This window comes from Mustela putorius, unplaced genomic scaffold, assembly GCF_011764305.1.
Source record: "Mustela putorius furo isolate JIRA1106 unplaced genomic scaffold, ASM1176430v1.1 tig00000145_pilon_pilon_pilon, whole genome shotgun sequence".
Classification (NCBI taxonomy): Eukaryota; Metazoa; Chordata; class Mammalia; order Carnivora; family Mustelidae; genus Mustela; species Mustela putorius.
In genome coordinates this window covers 18,919,167-18,932,038 of record NW_025421294.1, presented here as the reverse complement: position 1 = coordinate 18,932,038, position 12,872 = coordinate 18,919,167, and the positions used below count along the sequence as shown (strand labels likewise).

The following is a 12,872-nucleotide window of genomic DNA, read 5'->3' as shown; positions in this document are numbered from 1 at the left end:
GCCATGAGTGATTCAAGAAGCTTTGCTCTTTATGAGAAGTTACTATGATGATTAGCCTTTAACAGAACCTAAAATATGGTATTTCCTGAAATCCCCAAATACTCTAGTCAGAAAACAAGGAACTCCTTATCTCAGTCTGTTGAAAATGCATAATTACATACATATCCTATGTGTTTTGATGGTTTTGTGCATTGCAATATAATCTATCTACAGATAGATAGACTCCGTAATAGATTGTCCTTATTAATGGAAGTCCTTTTTGACTCCTTCTGCTAGTATAGGAAAATGTTATTTTATTGGAGAATAGACTCTTTATCTCGTAACACTGTGCATGGTATGACTCCTATTTTCTGCCCCTCCCTTGGTTATTAAGGGAATGGGTGATTCTAGCTGCTCCCATATCAGTTTTATGACGTGACTGAAACTTACCCTGAACTTGAAGGGTAGGTGAGGGTCCAGTCTGAACTAAGAGGAGACCAGTGAACTACATAAGCATTTGTTCAGGTTTTGTGAAGATTCACTTGGCTCAAAAACAAAGGAGGAACAAGCCCCAGAAAAGAAATTGGTGATGCAGGTTTTATTGCCTATTGGGGAATTGATAGAAGGATCTTGAAGTCAAGAGTAAGATGTAATGCAAGTGAAGATCAGGAGTTAAATTGGGGGTTCTGATGAGAATAAAATAGAACCTGAGTCAAGAATAATTTTTAGTCTGTTGAGAAGGTTGTTATTTGGACTGTCAGAAAAAAGCTGAAGTTTACAGTTAAACACACTCATTAAACATATTGATTAAACATTCATACCACATATACTATCACTGTAGTTTACACAAAACCAAATCACAGAGGTTTGTATTTAGCACTTAATTTGTACATGTTGATCTAGTGATTAGCTAACAAACGTTAAATATAAAATATACTTTTAAAAAACTATATAAAATTTGATTATGTCGTGCTTAATGTTAGGGGTTCTAACACTTTTGGCATTCTGGAGCAACCCTCGGTAGTGAATTTGCCACAGAAATTACAGAAGTCTCTCATAGTGTTTCCAGATGAACTGATTTTAATAACAAGCTGCTGGGAAGACAAGAGTTTTAGTACAGGTAATTACAAATGTTTAGTTAGTTTCCTTTTTCTCAGACACATCTTAAAATGCTCTTGTCAATGGGTGAGTCACTGACTGAAAAGGAAATCTCTTGGCTTGTGCTAGACTTTCACATTAGCACTTTCCTAGTTGTAACTAGGAAACATAGTTGTATCCATTCCCTTAAAGAAGAAAGAGCATGAAAATGTCACAGGAAATCTCAGGACCCTTTCAAAAAGAGAAACTCAGTTGGGCTGTTGAGTTGCTATTGTGTCCCTTAATCTTCGTCTGAATACAGTTGGGCAGTGTCTGTGCTGCTATTTAGGGAGTCTGTTTGTTTTTATTAAACTGATTGGTGTATATCCTTTTATCCCAGAATGCTTCCAGGACCACTCATGATGTACCAGTTTCAAAGAAGTTTCATCAAAGCGGCAAGTAAGTTTTCTTTTTGCCAGTTTTAAGGGGGGAAAAGAATATATTTTTCTATATCAAAGAACAGTTAGTATCCCAAAATAAAAACTTTCTACCCTCTGTATTTTGTATGTAAATACCTACACATGTGCTCATGAGACAGACACAAAATAGAAATGAAACCAAACTGAGATTGTCAAGGGCCCTGCTACCACACTGAATTTACAGTAAAGGAGAGAAACTTCAGAATGTGTTTTTGGGGTGGGGAGAGGAGAGGACAGCAAGTTTGGCTTTCTAATTTTGATTATTGGAGTTCTAGCTCCTTGGGTTTTTTCCCAGCCCTTGAGTAGCATTTTGCAGAATGAATCAGACTTCACACATTACCTAAATTGAGCATTGGAATTGTTTCCTTGAATATGACACCATTTATATAACTTCCCAGTCCCCTTTCCATCATGGATTCCATTTACAGTTTATGATCATTCTTCAGCTATATCATCCAGGTCCCTTGCGTCATATTACTGGTATTAAAATACATAGGGATTAGGTGCAAGCTACCCTAAGTATACGGGAATCTGTCTGTTCGGGGCAGGCCTCCTGTAAGAGATAGTAAGATTTAAATCTGGCATGAACTCCACAGTGTTATTATGTCAATAGTCTCTGTGGTCTCCCTGCTTCCTTTAAGCCTTCAAAGTTTGTTTGTCCTGGTAACTACTACTGGCCCTATTTAGTAGTACCTAATGTTCTAATGTTCTGGTGGCCTTATCTTCTCAGAGTTGTCTCCTTAAAAGAGGGAGGAGAAAGACTTGAGATAAAGCTGGGAGTAAAGATCGTGTTTATATGATTTCTTTCTCAGAGAAATTCCAAACCCATAGCAGCCATTCTCTAATTAAACCTCACATCAATCCTATAAATAGGTATGGTGAGCACTATCAGTTTATCTCCCAGAGAAATGAAGTCACTTACCCAAATTCAACCAAACCGTGGCAGGGTTTGATTGAGGTGACAGGTTGGCAGGAAGATTTACATGTTTCATCAGCCATTTCTTTCTTCCACTGGGCTGGTTGGGTGTCACACATGACTTGAGAGTGACTGGACATTGCCTTCGATTTGTCAGATGCTGTCTTGAGACATTATTTTGATATTTGAGACCCTTGTAATGTTGTTCATGTACAATTTGTTCATCATTTGACAAGTGCATAAAGTTCCTTCCTTCCTTGAAATGAAGCCATCATTCTAGGAAGCCAGCTGCTCTCAGGTTTCTGTCTGCTCTAAGTGTGCAGTTGACTGACTGGCTCCATTTCATCCCATCATCATTTTGGTTTGAATTCTTTAAACAGTCATTTTTTTAAATGAATTGTTACAGAAAGCACCATTAAAAACACTTAAACCTAGCCATGAGTCCATAGAACTGGTTCTTAAAGTGCCCAACCTTTGGTTTCCTTTGATTTTGTTTTGTAATCTGATTTGGCTGTGTCACTGATCAAATATTACGTCCTTCCTTCCTTTGCAGAGCTGGAAAACCAGGAGTCTCGGGTCTCTGAAATCCACAGCCTTGTTCATCGGCTCCCAGAGAAAAATAGGCAGATGTTACAGCTGCTCATGAACCACTTGGCAAAGTAGGTTTAAGACGGAATGCTGCCCTCTTCTCACCCTTAGAAAGTTCATATCTTAGTGCTAAAGCTGGTCTCTGTTCTGTTCAGGTTTCCCCCTCCCACTGTTGCATCAGGAATGCTGAAGGGTTAGGAAAGAAATGTGTGAAGTGTTAACTGCAGTGGGTAACAGCAGTAAATGCCACGTGGTCCTTACAGAGGAGGCTGGGGAAGCACCAAACAGAGGTCAGGGGGCTTTTGCTCTTGTGATGTCCTAGGATAAACAGGAATATGTCATCCATGATAACCAGGTCACAAAGCAGGGTTTTCAGGAGTTGTATGTTCTTGTGATAATCAGAGACAAATAGGAACATGTGGGTTTTTAGACCCGGGATTTGGAGTAATGAAGCCTGGGTTCTAGAGTTGACTGTGGTCTTAAGCCACTTAATGAACCCTGGACAAGCAATGGACCCCTCAGTTCCTTAGTTTCTTCATCAGTCAGGTATGGATAGTAGGCTCCTCTTTATCTACAGTGTTAGTGCTTTTAAAAGTTACATGTGTTAAAGTCTAGGGAATAAGTCAACTAACTATCTTTCACAAATGCCTATGTGCCCTCTGAGATAAAGCAAGGCATTCAGCATGGGGCCTGATTGTCCTGCTAAGAATATTTACTCTTGGGATGGTTTTGAGTTTTTGTTTATTAACTATTGGTGGACCCTTTTGGAAATGGCCTTCTTGACTTACCTTGCTACATCAGTGACTGCATGTGTGTATGTTCTAACCTTCCATTGAATTGGATGAAAGTTCTTGGTTGGAGACTGGAGTATTTAAGAAAGACTACAACAGCTAACTTAAACCATTAAGCCACACAGTCTATGGAACTGGTTGGTGAGTTGTGCATTTAGTCCTTACCCACACTTTTCTCATGCCATTAAGTCATTTCTCTGGGATAAGTCGATAGTCAGCTGAGAAAGAATATGATGGTTTGTTTTCCTGTTTCTACTAAGCACATTGATAGCGCCTTATGGAAAGAGAGTATATGTGTTCCCAAAAGATTTCTACAGATTTTAACTATGAAGGAGCAAGAGTGTTTAGTATGTTGGTCAGAAACAATTAGACAGAATCAAGGATTTCTCTGTTATTGTCGAATGTTTTTCTTGCCATGTGGTATCAGGACTGCATGTTCAGAAACAATTAAGCATAGCAGAGAACATGCAAGCTTACAAGGAGAATGCCCAAAAAATGTCAAAGAGCCCTGATGAAGTGCATTTAAAATAATGAGAACTGGGTTTAAGAAGTAACTCCAGATGCTCTCAGATGACATTTTGGTGCCTATTCCACACAACCCAGTCAGGCATTTGTTCAAGAGAAAAGCTGGTTTAGATCTTAGTTACAAAACTTTGCACACTTGAAGGGCCTTTACTGAAACAGAGGAAGTTCTGGTTATATACTCTGGCCAAGTATGTGTGGGGATGCTCATGGCTGCTCTATTAGGGCCACTAGGCTTTGAGCCTCTAGGGAGCAGCTGGAGGAGAAGGCTTCAGAACCAGCTGAGAGCAGTGGGCTTTTCAAGCTGTGGAGTTGTGCTGAGAGCATAACTGGACTGAGCATGACGGAAAGTAAATGGTGATCCAGCAGACTCACTACTGCATCTGCCCATTTTATTTTATTTTTAAGATTTTATTTATTTGCCAGAGAGAGAGAGAGAGTACACACAAGCAGGCAGAGAGGCAGGCAGAGGCAGTGAGAGAAGCAGGCTCCCTGCTGAGCAAGGAGCCCCATGTGGGACTTGATCCCAGGATCCTGAGCAGACCTGAGCAGCGGCTTAGCCAACTGAGCGACCCAGGCGTCCCTACATCTGCCCATTTTAAAGTGTCATGAGGATGGTTAGGAATCTTAAAGGGGGGAAGAAAACGATTTTAAAGAACACCAAAAACTGTGAAGGTAGATCTTAAACACTTGAGCCTATTTTTCTTTTGGATGATAGCTCACTTTCTCCCTCTTGTCCACCTCTGTGTTCCAAATCCCATTAAATTCAGACCATCTTTGTCCCTGATCTAACAAGAAGTACAATTGGAATATGCAGGTGACATCTATGACCTTGACTTTTGCCTTCTAATGAATTTAAACCAACTTTGTTGCCGAAGTTACTTATAGTATAGCATTTATGGAGCATTGTGTCTTGCCTTTGATTCACAATCACAATGGTTTTCTTTGGTTCTATGAGGTTATGAGGCATTTCTTTGTTCATTTAATACTTAAGGAATGTACATAGAGGCTATAGTGTGAGTTGGTCAGAGCCAGTATTATAAAACACAGACTTAAGATCTCAGTAGGCTCTGTTCTTGGTCTCAGAAGATAGGGATTAAAAGTATCTGTGGAGATGGGTATAAATGTGCGTTGCTTAATCCAGTAAGGAGTATTTATTTAATTCTGAAAAAAGGCTTTGGCACCCAGAGGAGTTCTAAGATTCCATTTAAATGCTATATTCTCATTTATAGCACTGTCCTATTTTAAAATTGACCAGGAAGTGATAGTTAACTTGGAATAAGGGGTTTGTCTGTTTGATTTCAGTTTTCTCAATTTCAGACTTACCCTCTGATAAGCCTGAACTATTGTTCCTCTGGTCCACTTACTTAATGGTCAACTTCCTTCCCAAGTTTTGGTTTCAGGGCTGGATCTGCTGGAAGACCCGTGTTCACTGCTCTCATTACCTACCGTGTATACTCTGTGTATCTCTCAGTCGTTTGGTTCAAAGGAAGGATACTTTGTGTTGTGCAATTTTTAAAGTGCTCTTTTGAAACAATTTCCAAAATTGATTTCTTTTAGCTGTGGAGAGAGTTAAGACATTTTATATTTAATCCCAAGTAGAAATGTACTCAGAGGGGAAAAAAGTCTTAGGGGAAAGGATAAAATCTCAAAGCCTCCAAGCGAATGCTTACCAGGGTGCATCCAAATCACAGAGTTCTTGGGTTTGTTTCAGACCTCAGAGGAAACATAAAAATTACAGGCAACCATGCACATATTTTTGTTGTTCCAGCTTAAATCCACTATGATAATTAGATATTTTCTATTTGCATTCTGGAATCTAGTGTGTAATCTGGAGTCATGTCCCTCAAAGCACAGTTCGACTCACCTGGCGTGCTTGTTTACAATTGAATTGGGGGACCTCAACCCTGCTCTACTAAATTGGACTCTCCTTGGGAATCTGCATGTCTGGTTTATTTCTCAGGTAATTTAGAAGCAAATGGTCTTTTAAGAATCACTGGCCAAGAGAATGGGCCACATGCAGGGATTTTCTAGGAGAGAGAAATGGTATTAAGTGGAAAGGAAGCTCAAAGCAATGAATTCAAATGATGAGCCACTACACTACAAAGAAGCTCAAAGCAATGAATTCAAAAAGGAGATTTCATAATTAAATTACTAAAAAACCCAGTCTTGATTTCCCATATTTTTACAGTTTGACATTACATTAAATTGAGAGTTCAGCAAATGGTTTTGTTTTAAAATCATGCATAAAGCATTTTTAATAGTAAAGAAAATGGTTCCTGGAAAACTGTGGGATCTTGTGGAAATTAATCCACCTCTCTGAACCCCAGTTTTCTGAGTTCCCTTCTAATCATGTAATTCTGTGTTTTCATCAGGTAAAAGGAGTGGAGAAGAGAAAAAATTCCCAATATTATAATTGTAGAAATAAATAAGAGTAGATGAAAAGTAAAGACAAATTTCATGGTAGTTTCCTAATACCTACATATTATGATGACTCCAACTATGTTGCGTATCCCCACACATACCATTCGTAGTGGCTCATCATTTTATTACAGTGTTTATGCTGCACTGGAAGGATTTCAAAGGACTCTCCATACATCAGGAGTAGCTATTAAGAACACCTTTCACAGCTAGTTTTCCCAAAATGCTTATTGAGAAATCAGTCGTAGTCTCTTCTCTTTTTTGAAGCAAGTATTCCTTTGTTGCTAGGATGTTGTCAAAGAGGTAGAGCCTTTTTCTTGCTTCTGCAAAGAAGTATTCTATCATTTAGGATGTTCTGGGCTGTAAGAAACAGAAAATCCAATTCAAAATGGCTTAAACAATAAAGGAATCTGTTTCTCATTACACAGAATCAGCCCAAAGGGTTGGTTAATTTCTTGACTCACAAAGCCCTCAGGTTATTTCTATGGTGTTGCTCCCAGCCAGCATCACTGTGCTGGCTAGGTCAGGGTCAATAAGATGTTGTGTTGCATCCTTGCACATTTGTGGTTCTCCAGCGGCAGAAAAAGCATTATTTTTTTCTTCGCTTCTCTTTTTAAGAGCTATGATGATATTTTTCCCAGAAGTTCTCCAGACTTCCATCACATATTACTGGTTTGAAACACTCTTCAACAAGGGGAATGGGGCCACCATGATTTTTTTTATACCAAACAGAACTTCCTTGGGCCACTGGCAGGAAGCCTAGATATCAGTATAAAAGCAGAGCTCTGAGTAGGCAGTGCCTGATGCTTACTGCAAATAGTCTTGATAAAATATGATTCAACAGAGAATAATACATCTATTGAGTGATTTTCACATGGTATGCTAATACAATTAAGACAAATGGGACAGATAGACCAGTTTGGGAGAGAAGAAGAATACATCTGTAGTATGGGCACACATACACTAAAATTCTAAGATTTGGGAGGTGGAAGACAGGACAGAGAAATGCGGAAGGCAAAATCAACTTTAGTCTCATTGCCACTTGCTGATTCCTATTATTTTCATTACTCCATCATCTGATGTTTATTTGGATGATCTGTTACTTGTTGTGGCTTTGCAAAAATGACAAAATTCTGTGTATTGCAGAAATAATAAAATGATTTAGGGCAAATGCTTGGCATACAAGTGAGATCTTATCAAAATACATAAACTCCCAATGAATACTGTTATGCTGAAAAGAAATAAAAAAATACGTAAACTCCATTGTCACAAGTTATCAAGAGTTGAGCATCTAGTGGCTTGGCTGTTTTCCCCTTGGAATATGAGTACTTCCAGGAATTCCTGCCAGTCCAGAAGAATATATTCATATTTCCTTAATGATCCAGAAGGAGAGTGAATTGGGTTCACTTACAAATGCCTGTGGTTATAAAGAAAGTCATTGCTAGGCATTAGAACCAAAGAGGATGGACCGTGATGGTTAACTAGCATTCTTTGAAGTTCTTAAGAAGTGGTCAAAATAAAAGGAAGTGGGCATGGATACTTGGCATTAACATGTACCTTATAGATATTCTAATATTCCTTCTTCTTCCATCCCAAATCTAAAGATTTGGTTTATTGATGAACTGTTGAACAGGAGAAGAGCTAGTTATTTTCTTGCTCTCAAGACTAGTCCAAACAAAACAGCTGTGGAATTTTACAAAGCACATTTAAAAGAAGATAGTGCTTTTAGATGATGACTTTCTAAAATGGAAACCTCCTATGAGCTTCTCTGGCAATCTTACCTCAGCCATACACCCTGGCTCCTAAACCTTTCCTCTCTCTAGTAACCCCTGGACATCCGCTGCTGCCAGTACAGCATTGCTTGGCTACTGGGCCACTGGTGGTGTGCCATGGAGCCATGCTGACCACATTCTCCAGTCCCATTTGGCTTCCACCTCATTGAATCCTAGCCTGAACTGGTAATTCTGGTGATTTTAACTCCTTTCTACCTACTGAAGCAACCTACCCCCCAAGCCCAAGCTGGCGTTATCTCTTTCCCAGACTACTTGGAAAGGCCGCCTCCCAACTCACTCTGGCTCTCTTCCAGTCCACAGAATGCATGCTCTGCAGCTGGGGAACTTGGAACATTGCAGATTTTAACATGTGATTCCCTTGCTTAAAAAAAAAAAAAATTCAAAGGAAACTTTCCCATTGCTCTGAAGATAAAACTCAGGGAACCACCTCCAACGTCTTGTCTGAGCTGGGCACTCTCACACTTTGCAGCCTCATCTTGTGTCCCCTCATGATCACCTCTGCATCCCTACTGCATGGCACACACAGACACTCACACATATTTGTCAGGTAGAAGCATGAAGAGTGCCTTGACAATTTCTCAAACATTCTCTTTTCAACTCCCTCTTTTTACCTTGTGCAATTCATTTTCCTCAGTTTAGAATGGTCCCTCCCCAATGTCTGCCTGCCAAAGTCTACCTCATTCTTTAGCCCCAGCTCAGATGTCCTTGACTACAAGAATCCTTTCTGCCTCAGGGGCCCTCTCGCTTTCCTCAGCTCCCAAAGGCTTCGCTTATTTCTCCCTTTTAATGGGTATCACATTCCACCTTGTGGGACAGTTGACCGAGTGACAATCTTCTTAACCCTACTAGGTCATTAAACTCTCAGGGGACAGGCAGTATGTCTTCCTTTATCTTTTGTGTCTTACTTAGAGATTGCAAACAACGGTGTCCAGCCAGAGTAGCGCATACATGCATTCTGTCTGGTATTGTTCTACATGTTGCCATTTTAAAATTTTGGACAGATTTCTAACATTTTTAACTGGGGTGATTTTACTTGAAAAAATTTAGACGTCTTTTCTCAGAGTTGGCTGCAACTGGGTAGAGGCCACACCCTAACCCCCTGGGCATGCCTTCTTCAGTGCACCAAATCCTAGCTGTCTCTGTTATCCCTTGTGTGTAGTCAACCTCTTTTGTGCCCCCCACCTGCCTGGCCATGGGGTAGGCATTTGGATCATCAGCACCTGGCCCATCTATCTGCGAGTTCTGAAAGTGGGACTTCAGATTGAGTGATCGCTTAATTAATGAACAAGCAAAAATGGACTGGGAGAATCATTTCCCTGACCAGCTATGTTTTTTCTCCTAAAATATTTATTTCTGATAAATTAGAGGTCACTGGAAGAAGTAGGAAGAAGTGCTTCCAGATCTGTTTATGTGCATGGGCTAGAGAGGAGAATGTATTTTTTTTAAGACTAAGAATGGGATTCTCAAAGGACCTTCTCTTCCTATTTTTGGCACACTGAAAGGAAAATCTATTTAAAGGGATACTGCAACGAGGAGAACCACATATTTTAGCAAACAGGCAACTTAGCACTTTAAATTAATGGAAATGCAGACAAAATCAAACCTCAGCCCTTATTTAGCCTAGCTGCCAGACCTTCACTTACTTTAAACTTCCAGAATTTCTCTGTTCTGTGACCTTTCAGTCTTTAGGGCTAGGAGAAGGAAAGATACAATTTAAGTTTAAAATTTTGCTTTAAAAAAAAAAAAAACAATTTCTGAACTCAAAGAACTAAATCCTTCACATCCTAAGAAACACCCATTCTGCAAAGGGAAATGCTTGGCTTCAAGCTGTTAATGCTCAGCAATCTTGGAGCCCCTTTGATTTGGGTCTCCTGTTTGCACTGAGTTGTTCCACTTCTGTTGGGTTAATGTTTTCAGTGACTTTCCTGTTCTTTGATGTACCTCTTCCTCTTCTGAACCCAGGTGGCCATGGAGTTTCCCTCTCAAATTCCAGGAGGAGCAAAGAGAAGGACGCCATCTTTTCCTCTCTCATGGGGCTGCCCCCATTTATTGTGAGGTATTATAAAAGTGAGGGTATTAACTAACATAAAAATGACTTTGTTCTTCTTTGCAAGCTTTTAGCAGAACCAGATTTCTTTCTCTTTTCTTTTTTCTTTCTTTCCTTTTTAAGTCTTTTTCATTTCCGAATTTGAGTCATCTTTCCTTCTCTTCTTGGTGACATAGCTAAAGTTCCATCTATTTTATCTTTTCAAAAAAGATCTTGTCTGTTGCCTTTTTAGTCCCCAATTCTTTTATTTCTGCTCTGATGAGCCTTATTTCTTAGGCATTAGGCCCAGGATTGGTTCTGTTGAATTCTCTCTTTGGTGGCACAACAGTAATTGATTTGCTTCCATTGTGTGGTGCGCCCACGCCCTCTATTATTGCCCCCTCTTTGCATTGAATGGTGAGCATTACCTGCAGTACTTATTTTCTTACTCTGACCAGTCTCCTAATCGATTCTTCCCAGCTATTGTGGCTCAGACCTGGCAGCTGCAGTTGAGGCAGTTGGCAGACTTCTAGGCAGTTGATGCTCATCATGGAGAGAGCACAGGCTTAAGAGACCATTTCTGGAGTCAGACTGCCTGGTCTGGCTCTTGTCCCTTCTGCAACTTTATGTGAATTATTTCTCTGTGCCTGAGTTTCCTTATGTGAAACAGATCTCAAATAACACTATCAGAAACTTTTAAATTAGCACATCAGATTCTGTTGGCTTGTCCTGTGTGTACTTCAGCCAGCACTGCAGGAGCCGGTTATGTAGCCTGCACCTTGCTTCATGCAGGTGCAGCCTGGTGGCTTGTCACCTCTTCCCATACCAGGTGCCTCCTTCCTCTTCCTTCCCACTCCAGGGAGGCATGAAACAGAGTGGCATCTATATATGCACAACCTGAAAGCAAGGGGTTATTTTTAAAAAATTCTGAGGGGAAACCTTTGACTAATTGGGGGGGTGGGGGGAGGAGTTGGGTTCCAAACAACAGTCCTTAGCTACTTGCGAGATGATCCCAACAGATGGAGCAAGTTCCGGTACTTGACCCAGGTGGTAACTAACTTCTCTGCCTCACTCCCCCTGCAAAACCCTAGTAAAGCCTGGAGAAGTCAAGTATAAAAGGCTTCACCTATTTTACCCTTCTTTCTGGGAAACTTAGAGACAGCAATAGTGCCTGCCCTCTCAGGGTTGTTGTGAGGATTAAATGAACTAATTCACATAGGGCTCTTAGAAGAGTGTCTGGCATATCATCAGCATTCATATCATAATCGTCAGCTTTCATAATCTGTTGGGGGAGGGAAGATCATGGAGCCATGTCTTATAAAATGAGGGAAAATAGGAGAATTATTCAAGTGATTAGGCCAAAACAAGTCATTCTTATTCAAGAGATGGGACTTTATTCATAGTTCCTTTATTGGTAAGCAAAAATCTTAGGGCTTGATGCTGAAAATATAGCACACGGAGCTCTTGTGTGTGCATATGTTTATTTTTGCTCTGATTTTATTTTCTTGGCAGTTTCTGTGCATTTGGCCCAAAGGCTGACTACTGCTTGCACCCTTCCTAACAAGGGATGTGCCAGCTCAGGGTCATATGGGAGAAAGAGCCCATTAATACCTGCTTTCAGGTCATACCTTAACCAAGCTTCACACTTCCCTGTTAGTATTCAGGGCTCTTCATGAGTCAAATGCCCTGCAGATCATTGCACCTGTTTGAAAGAAGCTATGTGAGGCTGACTTCTGTGGAAGATTAGCAACTACTTGCCTTCACCCTCCTGCTTCTTAGTGTTGCAAGACTGATTTCATCTCAGAAGCAGCTGTCTGTGCTGCAGTTTAATAACTATTAATTTCCTGGAGGGGATGACACGTTATATCAAGAAGACTCATCTTAGTCTGCATGGTCTGGAAATTTCCACTCATCTTTGTGATCTTCAAAGTGTTTCTCTTTGTGGGAGAGTCTTTCCTTCATTCTTACTCAGTTTGCCTGCCCTCTCAGATGCCATTCCCAGATTAAACATTGCCATCCACTGTAAAAACAGTTCTCTGTGCCTCCAGGTTACCTCGTAGTGGACTCTTGATGTGGATTTCCCTCCCTGAGTTAGTGAAGTCTGTTTTGAAGTATTACTCTACACCCCGAGGAAAGTTTTATGTGTATTCATCTTCATGCTGTCTTGGTAGACACTCCTGCAGCTTAACTCAAAAGAAAGTTTGAAGAAATTTCAGGGGATTTGAATTTTGATATGTCGTTTCTGCATTCTCACATGAGTTGACATGTTTTTCTTTAAGT

At 40.3% G+C, this 12,872-nt stretch overlaps 1 protein-coding gene across 5 annotated transcripts in view; it reads left to right on the top strand.

Moving 5' to 3' along the window:
• Window positions 1–12,872, top strand: part of ARHGAP26 (Rho GTPase activating protein 26) — a 437,396-nt gene that overhangs the window by 272,790 nt on the left and 151,734 nt on the right. For all 5 annotated transcript variants that reach the window (XM_045075346.1, XM_045075348.1, XM_045075347.1 and 2 more), the window contains exons 16-17: window positions 1,457–1,515; window positions 3,005–3,110. In XM_045075346.1, coding sequence (XP_044931281.1) covers window positions 1,457–1,515; window positions 3,005–3,110 — 165 coding nt within the window. The remainder of the gene's footprint in view (window positions 1–1,456; window positions 1,516–3,004; window positions 3,111–12,872) is intronic.